General features: G+C 33.0%; 1 protein-coding gene across 3 annotated transcripts in view; it reads left to right on the top strand.

Moving 5' to 3' along the window:
• Window positions 1-23,680, top strand: part of RPS6KA6 (ribosomal protein S6 kinase A6) — a 140,952-nt gene that overhangs the window by 46,394 nt on the left and 70,878 nt on the right. For all 3 annotated transcript variants that reach the window (XM_030934023.1, XM_030934025.1, XM_030934024.1), the window contains 4 exons: window positions 135-215; window positions 1,675-1,754; window positions 11,980-12,086; window positions 12,374-12,411. In XM_030934023.1, the coding sequence (XP_030789883.1) occupies window positions 135-215; window positions 1,675-1,754; window positions 11,980-12,086; window positions 12,374-12,411 (306 nt within the window). The remainder of the gene's footprint in view (window positions 1-134; window positions 216-1,674; window positions 1,755-11,979; window positions 12,087-12,373; window positions 12,412-23,680) is intronic.

Genomic DNA, 23,680 nt, shown 5'->3' with positions numbered 1-23,680 from the left:
TATGAAAACTGAAAATTTAGGCATTTATGAAGTTACATTTTATATATTTATATTTGTTGTTTGGTAAATTATTGATAGACTCTTAATTGAAATGATATAAGAGAGTAAAAATTGTACCTTTATGTAATTTTTAGTTCGAGACAGAGTTCGGACAAAGATGGAGAGGGATATACTGGTGGAAGTAAATCATCCATTTATTGTCAAATTGCACTATGGTATGTAATCTTTCTTTTATTCTTGTATTTATTTTAATCCTTATTTATTAATATGGAATTAGAGAATTATGATTTCCTTTCACACAATACTATAACAGGAAATAAATACTTTAGACTTATTTAGTATATTCAACTATGTAAAATGTATTTTTTCTGAAATAAATATCAGTATTTAGTTATTTGTTGTATGTCCTTCATTTTTCCAAGTTGGTTAACTTGTTTAAAGTAACAAGATAGTGTTTTTCACTTACCTGTCTGGTAGTATTTATGTACTCTACTAGGCTGTAACTTCATAATCTTAGACTATAAACTGTTGTGATAATTTACATAATGACCACACTTATCTATTTCCTGGTTATATTCTAGAGGACCATGTGGTTATGTTAGTCTGCTTGAGTTATTTTTTATACTTAATGGAAAAGGACTATTAGTAAGAAGCAGTAGATGTAATGGAAAGAACATGAACTTTGGAGTTAGACATTTCTCAATTTGAATCATGGCTCCATTGCTAATTTAACATATGGATGAGATCAACTTTATCTATCTATCTGTCTGTCTATCTCTCTCTCTCTCTCTCTCTCTCTCTCTCTCTCTCTCTCTCTCTCTCTCTCTCTCTCTATCTCAGATATAGTGTACTTTGTCACTTCCATTTTTCTATATTTAAAAAAGTAGCAGTTGTTGATTTTATTCTTAGTGTAATTTTGACAAATAATGCATTAAAATATATACCCAATTATCACTATTAAAAACCCATAAGAAATTTCCACCCATTATTCTTTTACTCCTTGTTATACTAACAGAATAAAAAAAGTAACATCTAAAGACCTTCCCAAATCTGTAGTAAGTCAATCCGTAAACGCTTATTGTGTGCAAAAATAGTGTATTAAATTCAGTGGACTATAGAAATGAAACACGTTTTGACCTCAAAAAGTTTATAACCTATAGAGAACACAGAGATGTAAAGAAATTAATTGTACAAATCAAAATGGAATAAGTACTATTAAAGAGGTATAAATATAATAAGATCTCAAAAGTAGCAGCAAGTAATTTCAATGAAGAAGAGGTTAAGGAAGCTGTGGAAAAATGTGAAAAGGGAGACATCCTGGAAAGTTTAATAGAGGAAGTGGCATTTTTTTTCAGCTTTGTAGAATTCGTAAATTTTCAGTAGGTTTGATAGGCTAAGTTTAGGCAATTGCAGTAGAACATACTTCATAAATTAGGAAATTTTTGATGGTAGAAGTTCTGTGTAAAGCCACATTCAAGGGTGATTATGTTCTGGGAAGGGGTTTATAGCTATTTCAACACTGGATTAAACACTGGGTTTAATTTTGAGATGTTATCCATTAATGGACCATGTGAGTAAATACTGTGAAATTCTAAACATATATTAATTTAAAAGCATACTAAGCTTTTTAAGCCTTTGAGATTGTCCTGTTACTACATTCTAATTTTTAATTAGCCTTTCAGACTGAAGGGAAACTGTACTTAATACTGGATTTTCTCAGGGGAGGAGATGTTTTCACAAGATTATCCAAAGAGGTAAGTAGCTGTACATTTTTACTATATTTTCTTGAAACAAAACTAAGAAAAGTATCACTTTTGTTCTTCCACTAATTACATTTTTCCTATTGAAATTTTAAATGGTAGCTACTCTGTTTGTTTCATTGCATAGTATTTGGTAATCTGCCTGATAATGGCATTTTCTATCATCTCAATGTGCTACTCATTTTCTTAGGCAGAAGAGCAATATGAATAACTGGATAAAGTAGATACGGGCAAGCCTAGGACTTTGGCTACTCAAGCTACCTAAACACCTCTGGGAGTAGTGTTTATTCATTTTAAAATAGCTTTATGGAGGTATAATTGACATACAATAAACTGTACATACTAAAGTATACAATTTTATAAGTTTTTACATTTGTATATAACTGTGAAACCATCATTACCATAAGAATAATTAGCATATCTGTCATTCCTTAAAGTTTTCTTGTGTCCCTTTGTGATACCGTCTTCCTGCCCTAACCCTGCTGAATCTGCTTTCTGTCACTATTTGGTTTGTATTTTCTAGGAGTTTATATAAATGGAATCATATGGTATATTCATTTTTTTTTGTCTGGCTTAACATAATTATTTTGAGATTCATCTATGTTGCATGTACTAATTACTCATTTTTATTGATGGGTAGTATTACTGATTGTATGGATACGTCATGATTTGTTTATCATTCACCTGTTGATGAATTTTGGGTCATTGCAGTTTTTGATATTACTAATAAAACTGCTATAAACATTCATGTACAAGTGATTGTATCATATGTTTTCATTTCTCATGGGTAAATACCTAAGAGTATAATGACTGGGTCATGTGCTAGGTGTATGTTTAACTTTTAAAGACACTGCCAAACTGTTTTCCAAAGTGATTATATAAATTTTACATTCCCACCAGCAGCGTAAGAGAGTTTCAGTTGCTCCACATCCTTGCCAACATTTGGTATGGTCAGTCTTTTAAAATTTTTGAACATTAGATTAGTTTTTAGTGGTATCCCATTGTGGTTTTGAATTACGTCACACTAATGACTAATGATATTGAGCATCTTTTCATGAGCTCATTTGCCATCTATCCTCTTGGTAAAATGTCTGTTTAAATTTTCAGCCTGTTTTTTTTTAGTTGGAATGTTTGTTTTCTTATTGAGTTTTGAGAGTTCTTCATATATTTTGGATGTAAGTCCTTGATCATATATGTTATTTGGAAATATTTTCTTCTGGTCTATAGTATGTCTTTTCATTCTCTTAACACTGTATTGAAAAGCAGAAGTTCTTAATTTTGATGAAGTCTGATTTATAGGATTTTTTTCCTTTTATTGTGTTTTTAATGTTCTATATAAGGAATATCTGCCTAATTACAGGTAAAGATTTTCTATTATGTTTTCTAGAGGTCTTGTAGTTTGAATTTTACATTTAGATTTAGGATCCGTTTTGAGTTCATTTTAGTATATGGTTATAGGTATGTACAGAAGTCCTTTTCTTTTGTTCACATAGATATCCAGTTGTTCTAGCATCATTGTTGGAAAAGTCTGTCTTTTCTTCCCTGAATCACCTTACATTTTTTCTTGAAAACCAATTGATCATATATATGAAGGCCTATTTCTGGATACTCTATTCTGTTCATTGGTCCATTTGTCTATCTTTATTGCAATTATACATTGTCTGAATTACTGTATCTTTATAATATGTCTTGAAGTGAGGTAGTGCAAATCCTTGAACTTTGCTTTTCTTCTTGAAAGTTTGGCTCTTCTAGGTCCTTTGCATTTCCATATCAATTTTAAAATCAGCTTTTCACTTTGTACAAAAATGCCGTGCTGGGATATTGGTTGGGATTTTATTGAATGTATAGGTCAATTTGCAGATAAGTTACATTTTAGTAATATTGAGTCTTTTAATTCATGGACATGATATCTTTCTCAGTTTATTTAGGTCATCTTTAATTTCTCCCAGTATTGTTTTCAGTGTAATTCTTGCACTGCTTTTGTCAGATTTACCTCTAAGTAAATCCTGTTTTTAATGTTATTGTAAATAGAATTGACTTCCTAATATCAATTTTAAATTGGGTGGAAACACAGTCAATTTTTTGTGTATTGAGCTTGTTTCCCACAGTCTAGCCAAACTTAATACTTCTAGCAACTTTTAGAAATAGATTTCAAAGGTTGAGAAAGATTTCTGTAACTGTTTTTTCAGAGTTTTATAAAAAATCAGAAATCAATTTTAGATTTATTCAAATGCTTTTTCATCATTTATTGAGATTATAATTTTTTTAGTCTTACTGTGGTGAATTACAATGATTGATAGATGTTGAACCAACCTTGCATTTATGGATGAACCCCACTTCGTCTTGATGTATTACCCTTTTTATAAAGTTGGATGATATTTGCTGAAAATTTGTTAAGAATTTTTGCATCTGTTTTTATGAGGGATATTTGTGATTTCCTTGTATTATTTTGTCTCTTTTTGGTGTTAGAGTAATTCTGACTCCATAGAATGAATTGGGTATAGTTTTTGCCTCTTTAACTTTCTGGGAAAGTTTGTGTAGATTCAGTGACAAATTGCCCTTATATGATTGATAGAATTCACCAGTGAAGGCATCTGAACCTGAAGTTTTTCTTACAGGAAAGTATTTAACTACAAAATCAATTTATATAATAGACTTGCGTTATTTCTTTTGGAGTGAGCTTTGATAACTTGTGTCTTTTAAGGAGTTTGTCTATTTCATCAAAGTTACTAAATTTATTGGCATAAAAATGTTCATAATATTCCCTTATTGTCCTTTTTGTAGTTGTGGAATTGTTAGTGATGTCACTGCTCTCACTTTTGATGTTGGTAATTCATGTTTGCTCTGTTTTTGTTCTGTTTAGCCTCACTAGAGATTTGATATATCAATTTTATTACTCTCAAAGAAACAGCTTTTGGTTTCATTGATTTTTCTGTATTCTATTTCTGTTCTCTATTACATTGTTTTCTGCTTTAATCTTTTTTACTGCTTATTTTGTGTTTCATTAGCTTTTCTTTTTCTGGTTTTTAAGATGGGAGCTGAAGTTATTAATTTGAGGCCTTTCTTGTTTTCTAATAATGTAGGTGTTTTGTGTTATAAATTCCCCTCTGGGTACTGCCTTAGGGTCATCCCACAAGTTTTGATATGTGTCACTTATTTTCTCTCAATTCAATGTACTTTATGATTTCCTTTCTATTTCTTTGACTCATTGGATATTTAGAAGTCTGCTTAATTTACAAATATTTGGGCATTCTTCCACATATATTTCTATTGTTGATTTCTACTGTAATGTTGTTGTGGTCATAAAACATACATTGTATGACTTTAATTCTCTTAAACTTACTTTTATTTGCTTTATGCTTCAGAATATCATGTATCTTGGTAAATGTTCCATGTCCACTTGAGAAGAATGTGTATTCTGCTATTTTTGGGTGGTGGAAGGTCCTATAAATGTGGACTGTATCAAGTTGTTTGATAGTGATATTAAATTGCCTATATTCTTTCTAATTTTCTGCCTATTCTACAAATTTTTGAGACAAGGATTGACACCTTTTACTTTAATTATGAATTTGTATATATTTTCTTGAATTTCTGTTAGTTTTTGTTTCATGTGTTTCAAAGTTCTGTCATTAGGTACATAAGCCTTTAGGGTTATTATTCCCTCTTGATGAATTGATCCCTTCATCATTATGAGATGACATGACTGACTTTGTCCCTGGTAATGTTCTTTTCTTCAAAATCTAATTTGATACTTATATGGTCACTCCAACTGTTTTCTAAAAAAGTATTGTTAGTTTGGTATATCTTTTTTCATATTTTAACATTAGCCTATTTGTGTCTTTATATTTAATGTGTGGTACTTAAGGAAGCATAATTTCCTTGTTTTTTTAATCCAGTCTGAGAGTGTGTCTTCTAATTGGGATATTAGACCTGTGACATTTTATGATTATTTTTGCAGTTGTATTTAAATCTACCATCTTGCTATTCGGGATTATTTTTGTTGCATTTGTTCTTTGTTCTTTTTTCCCTCTTCTCCTGGCTTCTTTTTAATTACTTTTTTTTTTTTTTTTTACAATTTCATTTTTATCTCTGCTGTTGGTTTGTAAATATTATCCATAACACTTTGTTGTATAATTTAATAGTTGCCTTAGGATTTGTAGTATAAGTTTTAACTCAGAGATCAGGAAAATACGGTCTTCAGGCTAAATTTGGCCAGTTACTTTTCTTTGTAAATAAAGTTTCATTGGAACATAACCATACTCATTTATTTAAGTATTGTCTGTTCCTTATGTTGTACTTCAATGGAATCATACTTGCATAGTCATTTTTACTGGATAGCAGGCATGGTGGATTTAATTTTCTTACATTCTAGATACCTTTATTTTCATATAAGTAGTATTTAGCTCTTTTCTAGGTTGCAGTTCATTGTCTTGTAAACACTTTGATCATTTTGGGCCTTGTGTTTAAGCTTTAGTCATGTGGGACTAGGGAAGTATTTAGTTTAAGATTAATTTTTTCTCAGTATTGAAGCATGTCCTTTCTTATACTCTAACAAACACTCTTTGATTTATGAGGCTTTTCACTCTCCCTTTTGGGAAGAGGAGCTAGCTCAGTCCTTTGTGAGCTGAGTGGGCTCTTTCTTTTAATCTTTTAAGGTTTTTCTCTTCCTGGACTTGGGCGGGGGTAGTTTCCTTGGATCCGTGTTTGACTGTGTATATGTATGTATGTGTGTGTGTGTGTGTGTGTGTGTGTGTGTGTGTGTGTTTTGAGGTGCAGTCTCAGTCTGTTGCCCCGGCTGGAATGCAGTGGCGTGGTCTCAGCTCACTGCAACCTCTGCCTCCCGGCTTCAGGTGATTCTCCTGCCTCAGCCTCCTGCATAGTTGGGACTACAGGTGCACAATTAGCCTGGCTAATTCTTGTATTTTTAGTAGAGATGGGATTTCACCATGTTGGCCAGGGTGGTCTCAAACTCCTGAACTCAAGTGATCTGCCCGCCTCAGCCTCTGAAAATGCTGGGATTACAGGCATGAGCCCCAGTGCCCCGCCCATGATTGACAGTTTTTTATTGGATGGCAGGCATTGTGACATTTAGCTTGTTAAGGTGATGAACATTTTTGTATTTCTGTAACTATTATTGATCTCTGTTCTGAGATATAAAACTAGTTTGATCCCTATAGGTCTTACTTCTAAAGTTTGTTAGATTGGACCAACACAGCTTTCAGTCAGGGGTTAATTTTGCTCCACTACTGAAGCAAAATCCTTCTAATTACTTTGTCTGATGTCTTATGAATTATGAGATTTTCTGCTTTGGCTGAAGGCAACAGGAACTATTCCTGGCCATGGTGAGTTCATCGATTGGTTCCTCTAACCCTTCATTCCTTTCCTGGTTTAGGGTAATGTCCTCACTCACATGTGCTGAGTATTTCTCTGCTGAATGATTGAAGGAGACTGTCTGCATATCTACAGAGTTCTCTTTGTGCAGTTTACTCTTCTCTAATACTCTATCCTGTGAATTTTGTCCTCCTTCTCCAAGACTCTCTGTTCTGGCTTATCTACTCAGGAAGTCTTTCAGGCTCCACCTGACTTAGCCCTCCCTGTACTACCACTTGGAAACTCTTTCCAGGTAGTAAGCTAAGGCAGTTGTGGGGCATAATTCATTTGTTCTCTGTCTCTCAGTATTCAGTGTCTTTTGTTGCTTGATGTCCAGTGTCTTGAAAAGTATCATTTCATATGTTTTGTCCTGTGATTTAGATTTTTCAGGCATGAGATTAAATCCTGTCTTTGTCTGCTTCATTTTTTCTTTAAGTAGTAGTCTGGGAGTAGCATTTTAATTGGGTGATAGTAGTTCAATGTCTTACTTCCAGAATTTACAGTGTAGAATGTGGGAGAGCTACTGTTGATTCCCAGAGCTCTGGAACTTGCTGTGATAAAGGAACAGTGTGTTTCTGGTATGCTAGCCAGTGCTTAAGTGGCTAAGGTCTCTGGCTTATATCTGTCTACCTCCAGTGTAGAATGTGCCATGCGTGAGCATAGGGTGTGTTATTGGTATATTATTAACTATAGAACATAATTCAATATGTGAAAGGGATTGTCTAGGACCCCCTTCTAAGGAGGGTCTTTAAAGGACCTTGTTAAAAACTGGTACCAAGGCATAGAAGGACAACAGTATAATAAGGCTCCATTATTCATGATTTCTTGCGTTAGATTTTAGAAGTGTCACAAATATGCTTGAGAAATTCTTGTAGTCATTTCTAATTTTCTTTTAAACTCTTCAGACCTCCATTCTCGATGTGGGACTATCTAAACCCATACTAGCACAGAGATGCAGTCAGTAAGTTTTGATTCCTAAGTCTGGAATATTAGGTAAGAGCAAGCATTTTAAATGCATTACCCAAAAGATAATAAATTAGTACATTGATTGAGCAGTCTTTTAAAAAATGATTCAATGGTTACTTCTGTAGACAGCTTATTAATAATCAGATGTTTGTTGGTTATACTTCACTTGTGTGTACAAAAAATTGTTAAATAATCCAAAATGAGGACATGTTTTTATAGCTTAGAAAAAGACTTTTTAAGTACATTTTTGTGTGTTTTAAAGAATTTTATAATGTATGTCATTTGTATTTTAAAGGGAAAGATACCTATCCAAATTTCCCTTCCTCAAAATGCACACACACCCCCCCCCCACACACACACAAATACACAGGTAAACAAACAGAACTCTTAAGCTGTGCTTTATTTTGCTTATATCAAGAAAATGTAGTAGAATGAATGGCTGATTATTTTAACGCTGTCAGTTCTTCTAATGTTAATTTATTGGCTTAACAAAATTCCAAATAAAGCCACAATAGGGATTTTTGTTTGATGTTGACAGATTTTATAGTTTCCTTGGAAAAGTAAACAAATGCAAAGAAATAACATTTTTTGTTTGTTTGTTTGTTTTTTGAGACAGGGTCTTACTCTGTCACCAGTCTGGAGTGCAGTGGCATTATCCTGGCTCATTGCAGCCTCAACCTCCCAGGCTCAGGCAATCCTCATGCCTCACGAGTAGCTTGGACTACAGAAGCATGCGCCACTATACCCGGCTACTTTTTTTTTCAGTAGAGATGAGATCTTGCTATGTTGCCCAGGCTGGTCTCAAACTCCTGGGCTCCAGTGATCCTCATGCATTGGCCTCCCCAAATTCTCTTGTTTAAAACTTTATAAAGTGTGCATAAACAAAACATTATAGTATCAACACGAGATTAGAAACATACTGTATATCCCCAAAGTATCCTGTTATAGATTACTTACCATATATCATTATGATAAAGGAAGAATCACAAATTGCGGCAAAGAGATTGTTCAATAAACAGTATTTGAGAAATCGCTTAAATATTTCAAAAAATCGTTTTAAAATGCCATCTCTACCATATCCAAAAATAAATCTTACTTACATAAAAGAGCTAAATCTTGAAAAACCAGCTAAATATTTTGTTGACCATTGGATGGTGAATTTCTCCTTAAATCATCTATATATTTGACTAGCAAAAATTAAGGATTACTGAGCATAAAAAACTAGCACAAAATTGGATAAGTATTTGCAGCTAATATGATAGAAAACTGACATTTTTAATATTTAAGTGACTTGTACCAATTGACAAAACAGTAAGTCAGTAATAGAAAATAGACACAAACATTACTGATAATTCACAAAAAAATAGAAAGACTACTAAACATGAAAAACAGTGTTCAGCCTAAAAATCAAAACTTAAATTTAAAAAATAATGCCATTTTCGCACACGAAAAGACTTTTTACAGGGTATATTCCATGCTATCAAGGATGTGGTAAGACAAATGCTTTCATAAACTGCTGATGGGAGTGGAAATTACTATAACCTTTTTGGAAAATAATTTTGTTGTGTATGTCAGGAATCTTTGACTATTTATGCTCCTTGACCCAGCATTTCATTTTTTAAAAAAAATTCTTAATTCATTTTGAGAAAATAATCATAAATATCAGTAATATGTACATATGCATATTGCAGAGTTATTTCAAATAGTGAAAAACTGGAAATAACCTAAATGTCAAGAAGGAGAATGTTTAGGTAACTTACAGTAAATTGGTATGGTTATATTGTACAACTATTGGAAATTTTAAAGACATAGAATGCTTATGATATAATATCAACTGGGGATAAAGGAGGCCACTAAACAGTACTTATACGGTAGTCTGATTTCAACTGTATTAAAACACACATTCGTAGACACATTCAAACACAGATGTGCACAAAAAATTGAAAAGCAGATGACAAAATATTAAAAGTGCTTAGCTCAAGAGTACTGGAGTTTAGGATGATTTTCATTTTGTCGTGGGGGAGGGTGATTTATGAGTAGGACGATTAGTGGGTTGGAAAGCATTATTGGCAGTGAACCTAAAATTTGTTTTTAGAAAAGCAAACATTGCAGCATAGCATGTGGCAGAAGTGGCTTCTGGGGAAGAGTTCATTCTTATGGACGAGTATCCCTGAGTTCACGTCTTGGGCCTCCTTCTTACTAGCTGTGTTATTTTGGGCAAGTTACTTAATCACTCTGAGTTTCTTTCTCCATTTGCAAGATGTTCCTAATACCTACGTCATAGAGTTTGGAAGCTATAATAACATAATGATTGTACAGTGCCTGGCACATAATTTCTACTTAGTAATGTTTTATTTGCATCTATCATGAGGCTTTCCACCAAGACAACTTCATGACAAGGTGATAGGCTTGCATAACTGTAACTAGGCAAAGTTTTTTCTAATTTAGTTTTAAATAGTTTTTATTTAGGGTTTTCTTATGTATTAGCTTTCAGAGAACTTTCTTATTATCCTTGGTTAGAAGTTGAATAGGCAACAATTATTTTTATTCTTAACAAAAAGTCAAGTGAAAGTGATGTTTTTATACTTTTACCATTATAATATTCAAATTAATGCTCCCAAAACTTAGATAATAAACAATCTTTGTTTTTCTGTTGATCATTTAAAAAAGTAGTTAGCATATCAGAAGTTATTAACTGCTCATTCTCTGCAATTTTACTAGTAACCTGGATCTGCATTGTGAAATGCAGGGGCCATAATTCTAAATGGGCAATCAGGTTGTAAGCTATTATGACATGTACTTTATGCAGTTTTGAGCCTTCTTAATAATCCAGAGGTTTCTTTATGAAAATAACCCATTTTGAGAAAAATATTTGATTTCACCAATCTGGAGTTCTTGCTAAACCTTAAAAATTACATCTCATGGTTGATTAGTGTCCAATTCTATGTGTAAATGAATACTCACTAGTGAATGGATTTAGATATAAACCTATAATAATAATACCTTATGGTTATATGTATATAGTTTTTTAAAGTTTACAAAGCTTTTTTTTCCACATAAACTGATTTGATTCTTACAACAACCTTGTTAGTTATATAGAGCAGATATTATTGTCCTGTTTTACAGATTTAGAAACTGAGGCCCAAAGGGCTAAGTGACATGTCTGATATTACACTGCCAATTCTGATTCAAGTTCATTACTCTTCACTTCATCATAGCAGCTGTATTTCCAGGCACAAAATGATTGAGTAATATAGTGCCATTACACTCATATACATTACTAACAGAAGAGGCTTGGATCCACCCCTTAGGTCAGAGATGAGTTCACAATTGTGTGTAAGATAAGAGTTACTAATTTAACAACTTGTGGTAGTGTAGTAAAAGCTTTGGGTTTGTAGAGCCCCTAAAAGTGAAATTTCTGAGAAATGATAGTAGACAGTAAAAGAGAGAATGGTAGAAATAGTGGAATTCCCAGAGCTAAAACAAAATACCTTCTATATTTCAAATACCCTAAGGGTAACTATATTATAGCAGAGTACTAAAATTAATATTGGTATTATGGGACTAAGTCACTTTAAAAAAGGTGAATCTTGTGCTGTGCATTTAGTGTGAGAAGATATACAAACAACATAATGTTTTGGAAAGATTTACATTAAAATGGTTAATATTGAAGAGGCACATTCTTAAAGAGTTTCATTTCATTTATGTAGAAATCTTATTTCTCTGCTATTGCCAATAATTATGCCAGTCAAATAAGAATTGACTATGCTTATTATCTTATTATTTTCCTAGATGTGTCTGTCTGCTCATTTTGAAAGAAGTATTTTTAAATATACTGAATACTGAAAGAAAGATCAAATGATAATTCATTATTTTGTTCTAGGTTCTGTTTACAGAGGAAGATGTGAAATTCTACCTTGCAGAACTGGCCCTTGCTTTGGATCATCTGCACCAATTAGGAATTGTTTATAGAGACCTGAAGCCAGAAAAGTAAAGCTGTATTCTTCTTTTGTATTCATATTGTCTGTGTTTCTGGAAGTACTTTTTGTCAAACTCCATTAGGTCTTTTAAATATTATAGGGAATTCTATATGAATTACATGAAACTTGTTTGTAAAAAGTAATCTTTGTAAGACATACATTGACTTTAAGTTAATCATTTAAATTTTTAAAATATATTAAATAGGTACTGATCTATCTTAGTTTTATGATTTTTATGTAAATGTTTTATGTAAAATATTTTATTCCATCTTGTTGAATGTGAATTTTGATTTACAGCATTTTGCTTGATGAAATAGGACATATCAAATTAACAGGTATGCAGATTTTCTTATTATACCCTTAGCCGCTTGATTCATATTTTTTATTATTTTAATATAAATTTGTCTAAGCCTGTTTTTTTCTCTTTCTGAATTTGATTTGCAATTTATTCATCTCTTTAGTGAATTAAATGTTATTTGATGGTTAGACTGCTTTCAATATGTTCTAATTATAATATTAAAAAATTGTACATTAGATACACTTATTGTAAATAATTAATGATAGTTTTTTAGGTAACAATACGTCATCTGAGTTTCAGTCTAGACAGAATGATGTATCACAAGTAGTCATCACATTTGAAATATAGTGACAACCTTCCCTCTGCCTTCCCTGACTCCTGGCAACCACTTATATGTTCTACATCTCTATAATTTTGTTATTTTGAGAATGATATAGAAATAGAATCATACAGTTGTCACACTACTGATCATTTATCCTAGAAAAATAAAAACCTATGTTCACATAAAAGCCTGTATATGAATGTTCATAACAACCCTACTTGTAATAGCCTGACTGGAAGTTACCTAAATGTTCTTCAAAAGGGGAATGAATAAATATAAATTGTCATATGTCCATGTGATGGCATACTACTCAGCAGTAAAAAAGAAAGACCTGTTGAGACATCCAGCAACTTGGATGGATCTCAAGGGCGTTGTGCTGAGTGAGCCAGTCTCAAAAGGTTACATGTGTTTTCAATAGATAGTAAATTCTGTATTTTATTATTTGAATGTTAGAACAGAGGTAAAATGAAGATGTGGTCTTTACAGATAATTTTAAATAGGTACAGTTTAAAGGTAAGTTGCTTTAAATTCCTGTGTATACTGCATCAGTGCAAAAATAAAATTTACCTCAAAAGCTGACATAAATATGAAAAAGTTCAAATAAAGTTTAGTGACTCTTACTGATTCACAGCCTGATTATCTTTTTCATGTACAAAAGAAATTATGTGGGTTCGAAGATATTTAAAGAGAAAAAGGAAAGGAAAATAACAATCGGGAACAGTAGAGTTTCGAGATTTTTATAAAATACATAAATTTGTATTTTACAGCAATTAAAAAAAATTAAAAATTAATTCCTCTTTTCATTTTTGCTTAATAAAGTATACCTCTTTTGTCAGAGGTGAGAAAGAGAGGTGGGAAAGAGTAGAAAAAACCCTATTTTTCTCTCTCTACATTAAGGTTAGTTACGTAAATAATGATGCCAAGTTGATTTGTATTTAGTATTCTCATTTTAATTCTGCTTTTGATAGATTTTAGAGACTTAAACTGTCTGAGGAGGGAAGAATAGATAGGATCAATATTAATTTATAAGCAAGGGACACAAAGCATGTAACAGGAAGAAATGTGATTCATAATTTTTTTAACAATTCAATTTATTTTCCTTGCAATGGCACAAACATTTCTTTTAAAGACTGTGTACAATAATAAATATTAGATAATTTACAGTTTTGTGATTATAACCTAGGTCAAGGTTTTGTAATGACTACATTTATAGATTTACCCTGACAGCATTCCAATGAGGTTGGCTAAAGTATGACCACTCACAGCAAGTATTTTAACCCATTTATGCCTGAGGCTGCAATTTTTTGAATTTTTGGAGTCAGACTTTGATGATGACCTTGAGCAGTAGGATATAAATAACTCCCACATGCTTAGCGTTCCAATAATGGAACACTAGGCATAAATGGGTTTAAGAATTCTTTTACAATGTTTCTTTTAATTTATTTTATGTTCTTTATCTCTCTTTCTCTTTAATTTTTCTTGTTTGCTTTCTTTCTTTCTTAACCTCCTGTGTGTCATTCCTCCCTGCTAGACGTCTCTTCCTATCTCCTTCTTTCCTTCCATATTGAATAGTACAGTAAAAAATACCAGATTGATTGCTATTTGTTGTTGACACCAGGGGGCTGTGTGCATGTTGTTATGATTTAGCAATGTCTCACCTAGGGAGGGTCTTTACTAGCATTCTGTTTTCCAAGAATAATTGCAGGAGAATGACAATACTTTTTTTTTTTTTTTTTTTTTTTTTTTTTTTTTCCACCAGTCCACTTTAAAAATTCTCCAGGCATAAGGAATGGACCTAATATCTGAAATGACAGGCTGCTGTGAAATTACAATGGACTATAGAAATTTTCGTGTTATAACTGTGCTTTGAGTCTGATTGGCCTCATTCTGAGTTTATGATTGTTATAGCAGATCAGTAGAGTGAGAGTGGATGAGAGTGGATATCCCCAAATATCTACATCCTTACTAATATATTATTTATATTATATATTATTGTAAGACTTAAGTTTTTTTTTTCTGAAATCCTGCATCCTTTTCATACTCTGTACAAAATCCCTCCCATAGTTTATATAAAAATAACTTTATAATACGACTTGCCTCTTTAGAAAAAATATTTAATCATAATATCCCATTAAAAAGGATAGCTTGAATACAGAATCTATTTGAACTGTAATTACTCTAATCTGTTGCACTTTTTAAATTTTATTTTATTTTTTAAGAGACAGAGTCTTACTCTGTCACCCAGGCTGGAGGGCTGTGGCATGATCACATCTTATCACAGCCTTTATTTAACTCCTGGGCTCAAGCCATCCTCCCACCCCAGCCTTCTGAGTAGCTGGGACTTCAGGAACATGCCACCACATCCAGCTTTTTTTTTTTTTTGTAGAGACGGAGTCTTGCTATATTGCCCAGGCTGGTCTTGAACTCCTGGCCTCAAGCAATCCTCCTGCTACGGCTTCCCAAAGTGTTGGGGTAACAGGTGTGAGCCACTGTGCCCAGCCTATAATGTGTTTTCTGAGAGACATAATTCAGAAGCAACTTCTACAAAGAGAGAGAAGAAAAATATACAGTGGTCAGAGATGTAAATCACACACTACTTGAGCTGAGTATTTAAGAGAAAAATGTGTACTTGAGAAAATAATTCTATGTCGTTTTTATAGTTACTTGCAAACTAATCACTGAGATTGCTTTTATTTATAGTAAATATTCATTAAAGTATTATATTCTGAGTGTGCTTTTAAAGTTTAAAGTCTTACAAAAGAGTCTTTTAGAATACAAAGATGTGAAACACTGACACTCAAACCTACCCCCCAAAATAACCCTTCCATTATATAGTTGAATTGTACATTTTCTTTTGTTTTCAAATTAGTGATTTGGAAAAACCATTGTATAACATATGACTTATCTAATCTTATAGTTAGTTTTATAGTTGTGCAATTTTTGTTAGTTGATTGCTGAACAAATTATAGTTGTTAAATAACAGTTTAGTCAGAAATAGTACGGCAAAGGAACTCTGTGGATTGGCATAAATCTCTGAAAGGTAACAGACGAATAAGAAAATTCTTCTCTCCCCCCTTCTCTCTGGAATGGCCAAAGAAACCAGTGTTCTTCTCCACAAGCTATGTTATATTCAGCTGAACTGACCTGGAAGACTAGATGTTAATTATGTTTACTTTTGTAAATGGAATGTGCAGAGTTTACAAGTTTCAATATACAGAGAAAGAACATAGTGGCGCAGTGAAAAGATTTTTAAAGATTATACTGAAAGTTAAAATACATTAAGCTATTATCTAAGGATAAGTGATTTTTTAAATGAAAATATTGCGCAGAGTTAGAAAATCAGTTTTGGGGGGCCTAAAATTAAGAGTTAATGTTGATGTTTTGTTGTAAACGAGCAATATAGGGCTTATAGATTTTTAATTTTTAAAATGAAAGTATACTTTACATATGTTAAAACTCATCCTTCTGATGTCTTTTGGTGATGGAACTATCCTGTGTCTTGACTGCATCAACGTCAGTGTCCTGGCTGTGGTTATAGTACTATAGTTTTGCAAGATTTTACCATGGGGGACACTGGATAAACAGGATCCCTGTAGTTTTTCATGTAACAGCATGCGAATCTGCAATCATCTCAAAATATAAAGTTTAATTTTTAAAAATCACTTTTTTGTGTATAGTTCTGCAAGTTTTGATAAATGCGTACAGCCTTGTAACTATCACCAAAATAAAAATATGGAACAGTTCCATAACCCTCCTCCTCCAAATTCTCCCCTTATAAGTCAATCCTTCCTTTACCCCAAGCCAACTACCAGTCTACTTTCTGTTCCCATATGTATGCTTTTTCCATAATGTAATTATGAACAGAGGCATACAGTATACAGCCTTTTGAGACTGGCTTCATTTAATTAGCATAGGGCATTTGAGATTCATCCATATTGTTGGCTGTATCAATGAATATTTTTTAAAATTGCTAAGTAGTGTTTCATTTTATGGTGGTACCATGATTTGTTTATCTATTCCTCAATGAGGAGGCATTTGAGTTGTTTCCTCTTTTGGGCAATGATGAATAAAGCCACTGTAAACCTTCATGTATAGGTTTTTTGACCATAAATTTTTATTTCCTTTAAGTAAATACATAAGGAGTGAGATCAGTTGATCATATGTTGAGAATATTTAACTAAGTGAGAAAACTTCAAACTGATTTCCAAAGTGGTTGTAATATTTTGTATACTCACCCGCAATGTCCAGTGTATCTGTATCCTCACTAGCATTTTGTATTGTTAGTATTTTTTATTTTATCTATTCAAATAGGCATTAGGTAGAATTATCATGGTTTTGTTTTGTATTTTTCTAAAACTAATGACACTAAGCACATTTTCATGTATTTATTTCTTTGAAGAAGTGTCTATTCAGATCTTTTGCCCGTTAAAAAATGGATTGTTTGGTTTTCTACCTATAATTTTTTATATTTTTTAAATTTAAATTTTAATTTTGTGGGTACATACTTGTATATATTTATGTGTTGTATGAGATATTTTGATACAGGCATGCAGTGCCTAATAATCACATCAGGGTAAATGGGGTATATACATCATCTCAAGCATTTATCCTTTGTGTTACAAGCAATCCAGTCATATGCATTTAGTTATTTTAAAATGTATAATTATATTATTTTGGACTATACTCACCCTGTTGTACTAGCTAATATTAAGTCTTATTTATTCTCTCCAACTGTTTTTCGAACCCATTGTCCATCCCCCATCCTCTAAGTCCCTTCCCCCTGTACTCTTCCTAGCCACTGGTAACCATCCTTCTACTCTCTATTTCCATGAGTTCAATTATTTTAATTTTCATCTTCCATAAATAAGTGAGAACGTAAGTTTATTTTTCTGTGCCTGGCTTATTTCAGCTAACACAATGATCTCCAGTTCCACCCACAATGCAGATGACAGGTTCTTACTCTTTTTTATGGATGAATAGTATTCTGTTTTGTATAAGTGCCACATTTTCTTTATCCATTTGTCTGTCAGTGGGCATTTAGATTGCTTTCTTATCATGGTTATTAAAAACAGTGCTGCAGCAAACATGGGAGTACAGATGTCTCTTCATTGTACTGATTTCCTTTCTTTTACGTATGTACTCAGCAGTGGTATTAATGGATCGTATGGTAGCTCTATTTTTAGTTTTTTTGAGGAGTGGTTGTGCAAATTTACATTCCCACCAACAGCGTATGAGATTTCCTTTCTCTCCGCATCCTTGTCAGCATTTTTTTATTGCCTGACTTTTGAATAAAGACCTCATTTTAGGGAGAAATTATATCTTACTGTAGTTTTGATTTGCTTTTCTCTGGTGATCAGTGATGTTGAGCACCTTTTCATATGCCTGTTTGCCATTTGTATGCTTTCTTTTGAGAAATGTCTATTCAGATCTTGTGCTCATTTTTTAATTGGATTATTAGACTTTTTCCTGTAGAGTTGTTTGAGCTCCTTATATATTCTTGTTATTAATCCCTTGTCAGATGGGCAGTTTGCAAATATTTTCCCTTATTCCGTGAATTGTCTCCTCATGTTATTGATTGTTTCCTTTGCCGTGCAGAAGCTTTTTAACTTGATGTGATCCAATTTGTACATATTTGCTTTGATCACCTGTGCTGGTGGGCTATTACTTAAGAAATCTTTGCCCAGTTCAATGTCCTGGCAAGTTTATCCAATGTTTTCTTGTAGTAGTTATATTGTTCAAAGTCTTAGATGTAAATTTTTAATCTATTTTGTTTTTATTTTTGTATATAGCAAGAGCTAGCGTTATAGTTTCATTCATCTGTATATGCATATCCAGTTTTCCTAGCACCATTTATTGAACACACCGTCCTTTACCCATTGTATGTTCTTGACACCTTGTCAAAAAGGAATTTACTATAGATACATGGATTTATCTCTGGGTTCTCGATTCCATTCCCCTGTTCTATGTTTCTGTTTTCATGACAGTACCATGTTACTACAGCTTTGTAGTATAATTTGAAGTCAATAATGTGATTCCTCCAGTTTTGTTCTTTTCTCATAGGTAGCTTTATCTATACTGGGTATTTTGTGGATCCATATAAATTTTATGACTTTTTTTTTTCTCTTTTTGTGTAGAATCTCATTCTATTTTGAAAGGTATTGTGTTTAATCTGTAGATTGCTTTGGGTAGTACGGACAATTTTAACAATTCTGATTCTTTCAATTCATGAACTTGGAATATCTTTCCATTTTTTGTGTGTCTTTCTCAATTTCTTGCATCATTTTAGTACGTTCCTTTTTACATGTCTTCTTTAATTTCTTTTTATCAATGTTTTGTAGTTTCATTGTAGAGATACTTTACTTCTTGTTTAATTACTAGGTATTTGATTTTCTTTTTAGCTATTATAAGTGGGATCACTTTCTGGATTTCATTTTCAGATTGTTCTCTGTCGGTCTGTAGAAATGCTACTGATGTTTGTATGTTCATTTTGTATCCTGCAACTTTGTTGAGTTTGTCAGTTCTAATAGTTTATTGGAGGAGTCTTTTGGTTTTTCCAAATGTCAGATAATACCATCTGTAAAAAAGGATAATTTGACTTCTTCCTTTCTCACTTGGATACTCTTTATTTCTTTCTCTTGTCTGATTGCTCTGGTTAGGACTTGCAGTACTATGTTGATTAACAGTAGTGAAAGCAGGCATCCTTGTTGTGTTCCAGGTCTCAGAGGAAAGGATATCAGTGTTTCCCAATTCATTATGGTACTAACAGTGGGTTTGTCATATATGGCTTTGATTATGTTGATGCATGTTCCTTCTATACCCAGTTTTCTGAGGGTTTTTTTTTTTTTTTTTTTTTTTTTTTTTTTTTTTTTTTTTTTTTTTTTTTTTTTATCATGAAGAGATGTTGAATTTCATCAGGTGCTTTTTCAACATCAGTTGAAATCATCATGTAGTTTTTGTCCTTCATTTTCTTGGTATGATGTATCATATTATGTGATTTGCATATGGTGAACCATCCTTGCATACCTGGGACAAATCCCACTTGGTCTTGATGAACAGTCTTGTTGATGTATTATTGAATTCAATTTGCTAGTATCTTGTTGAGGATTTTTGCATTATTATTCATCAGAGATATTGGCCTGTAGTTTTTTGTTGTTGTTGTATCTTTGTTTGGTTTGGGTATCAGGGTAATACTTGCCTCATAGAATGACTTTGGGAGTATTCCCTCCTGCTCTATTTTTTGTAATATTATGAGCAGGATTGATATTAATTCTTCTTTAAATGTTTGGAGGAATGTAGCACTGAAGCCATCAGGCCCTGGGCTGTTCATTACTGGGAGACTTTTTATTATTGTGTTGATCTTACTACTTGTTATTGGCCTCTTCAGGTTTTGGATTTCTTGGTAGGTTTTATGTGACAAGGAATTTGTCCATTTTCTCTAGATTTTCCCATTTATTGGCATGTAGTTGCTCATAGTAGCCACTAATGACCCTTTGAATTTTTGTGGTATCAGTCATAATACTTCCTTTTTCATCTCTAATTTTAATTATTGGGGTCTTTTTCCTGTTTTTCTTTGATAGTCTGGCTAATGGTTTGTCAATTTTGTTTATTTTTTCAAAAAACAAGTTTTTATTTCATTGATCTTTTGTATTATTTTCCTCATTTCAAATTCATTTATTTCTGCTCTGATATTTATTACTTTTCTCCTACTAAATTTGGGTTCAATTTGCTTGCTTCTCTAGTTCTTTAAGATACATCATAAGGCTATTTGAAGTTTTTTTTTTTTATATATATAAGGACTTTCAGCTATAAATTTCCGTCTTAGTACTGCTTTCACTGTATTCCATAGGATTTTTTATGTTGTATTTCTATTATCATTTGTTTCAAGAATTTTTTAAATTTCTTTCTTAATTTTTTTATTGACTCTGTGGTCATTCAGGAACATATTATTTTATTTCTATGTATTTATATAGTTTCCAAAATTCCTGTTGTTGTTGATGTCTAGTTGTATTCAATTGTGGTCACAGAAGATGCTTGATATTATTTCAGATTTTTTAATATATTAAAACTTGTTTTGTGATGTAACATATGGTCTATTCTTGAGAATGATCCATGTGCTGAGGAGAAGAGTGTGTATTCTGCAGCCTTTGGATGAAATGTTCTGTAAGTATCTATTAGGTCCACTTTTTCTATGGTGCAGATTAAGTCCGATGTTTCATTGTTGAGTTTTCTGTCTGGGAGATCTGTCCACTGCTGAAAGTGGGGTGTTGAATTCACTGGCTGTTACTGTATTGAGTTCTATATCCCTCTTTATCTATAATAATATTTGCTCTCTATATATGGATGCTCCAGTTTGGGGTACATAGATATTTATAATTTTTCTATCTTCTTGCAGGATTGACCCCTTTATCATTCATTATATAATGACCTCCATTTCCCTTCTTGCAACTTTTGCCTTCAAATCTATTTTGTATGATATAACTGCTCCTGCTCCTTTGTGGTTTCCATTGGCATGGAATATCTTTTCCCATTCCTTTATTTTCAGTCTGTATGTGTCTTTATGGGTGAAGCGTGTTTCTTGTAGGCAACAGATCATTTTTTTTCTTGTTTTTTCATGGGTTCATCCAGTCTATGTATTTTGATTGTTTAGTCCATTTATATTCAGTGTTGTTATTAATGAATAGGGACTTACTCCTGCCATTTTTTTAGTTGTTTTCTGGTCTTCTCTTCCTTGTTTTCTTCCTCCCTGCCCTCCTTTTACTGAAGGTGATTTTCTGTGGTGCTGTGATTTAGTTTTTTTCTATTTATTTATTTATTTATTTATTTATTTATTTATTTATTTGGAGATGGAGTCTCGCTCTGTCGCCCAAGCTGGAGTGCAGTGGCGCGATCTCGGCTCACTGCAAGCTCCACCTCCCAGGTTCATGCCATTCTCCTGCCTCAGCCTCCCAAGTAGCTGGGACTACAGGTGCCTGCCACCACACCCGGCTAATTTTTTGGTATTTTTAGTAGAGACGGGGCTTCACTGTGTTAGGCAGGATGGTCTCGATCTCTTGACCTTGTGATCCGGCTGCCTCGACCTCCGAAAGTTCTGGGATTACAGGCTTGAACCACTGCACCTGGCCTCTTTCTATTTTTTGCATATTGTATGTTTTTCAGTTTGAGATTACCATGAGGCTTGCCAATATGATCTAATACCGCTTATTTTAAACTGATGGAAACTTAACACTGATTGTCTAAACAAACATGCAGAAAAACCTGATGAAAAACACTACACTTTTTTTTTCTTTTTTCTTTTTTCTTTTTATTATACTTTAAGTTCTAGGGTAGATGTGCATAACGTGCAGGTTTGTTACATATGTATACTTGTGCCTTGTTGGTGTGCTGCACCCATCAACTCGTCAGCACCCATCAATTCATCATTTATATCAGGTATAACTCCCAATGCAATCCCTCCCCCCTCCCCCCTCCCCATGATAGGCCCCAGTGTGTGATGTTCCCCTTCCCGAGTCCAAGTGATCTCATTGTTCAGTTCCCACCTATGAGTGAGAACATGCGGTGTTTGGTTTTCTGTTCTTGTGATAGTTTGCTAAGAATTTCGTCTCCCCACTTTTCAACTTTTTATTGCTTCTCTTTATGTCTTATTGTACTATGTTTTGAAAAGTTTTTGTAGTTATTGTTTGATTGGTTCGTCATTTAGTCTTTCTACTTAAGAGAAATTTACACCCCACAATGACGATGCGATAATATTCCCTGCATTTTTCTTTGTGCTTACTATCATAGAGAGTTTTGTACCTTCAGATGATTTCTTCTTGCTCATTACATGCTTTTCTTTCAGATTGAAGAACTCCCTTTAGCATTTCTTATAAGACAGGTCTGGTGTTGATGAAATCTCTGTTTTTGTTTGTCTGGGAAGGTCTTTATTTCTCCATCATGCATGAATAATACTTTTTGCCAGTTATAATAGTGTAGACTATTTTTTTTTTTCAGTGCTTTAAATATGTCATGCCCCTCTATCCTAACCTATAATGTTTTAACTGAAAAGTATGCTGCTAGGTGTATTGGGGCTCCATTATGTGATTTGTTTATTTTCTCTTGCTGTTTTTAGGATACTTTATGATTGAACTTTTGGAGTTTGATTATTAAATGCCTTGAGATGGTCTTCTTTAGTTTAAATCTGTTGGGTGTTCTATAACTTTCTTGTACTTGTATGTTTATTTCTTTCTCTAGGTTTCGGGAGTTATCTGATAGTATCCCTTTGAATATACTTCTTACCCCTCTTTCTCTCTCTACTTTCTATTCAAGTCCAGTAGCTCTTAGACTTGCCCCTCTTAGGCTATTTTCTAGATCTTGTAGGCATGCTTTATTCTTCTCCTTTTTTTTTACATTTTGTCTCCTCTGTGTGTTTTCAAATAGCCTGTCTTGAAGCTCACAAATTATTTTCACTTCTTGATCAGTTCTTCTGTTAAGAGACTGTTGTGCATTCTTCAGTATGTCAAGTTACATTTTTCAGCTCTAGAATTTCTACTTGATTCTTTTTAATTATTTTAATCTCTTTATTAAAGTTATCTGATAGAATTGTAAATTCTTTCTCTTTGTTATCTTTAGTTTCGTTGAGTTTCCTCAACAGAGCTATTTTGAATTATCTGTCTGAAAGCCTGCATATCTATCTCTGTTTCTCCAGAATTGGTTCCTGGTTCCTTATTTAGTTCATTTGGTGAGGTCATGTTTTTCTAGATGGTCTTGCTGCTTGTAGATGCTTGGGAGTGTATGGGCATCGATGAGTTAGATTTTTAATTTGGTCTTCGCACTCCAGGCTTGTTTGTACCTGTCCTTCTTGGGAAGACTTTACAGGTATTCACTGAGAGTTGAACCCCAAGCCCAATAATGCTGCAGTTTTATAGGCTCCTAGAGGTACCCCATTGGTGGCCTTGGATAAATTCTGGAAGAATTCTCTCTATTACCAGTCGGAGAACCTCACTCTTAT

Source organism: Rhinopithecus roxellana, chromosome 7 (genome assembly GCF_007565055.1).
Source record: "Rhinopithecus roxellana isolate Shanxi Qingling chromosome 7, ASM756505v1, whole genome shotgun sequence".
Taxonomy (NCBI): Eukaryota; Metazoa; Chordata; class Mammalia; order Primates; family Cercopithecidae; genus Rhinopithecus; species Rhinopithecus roxellana.
This window is presented reverse-complemented; position numbering and strand designations above follow the sequence as displayed.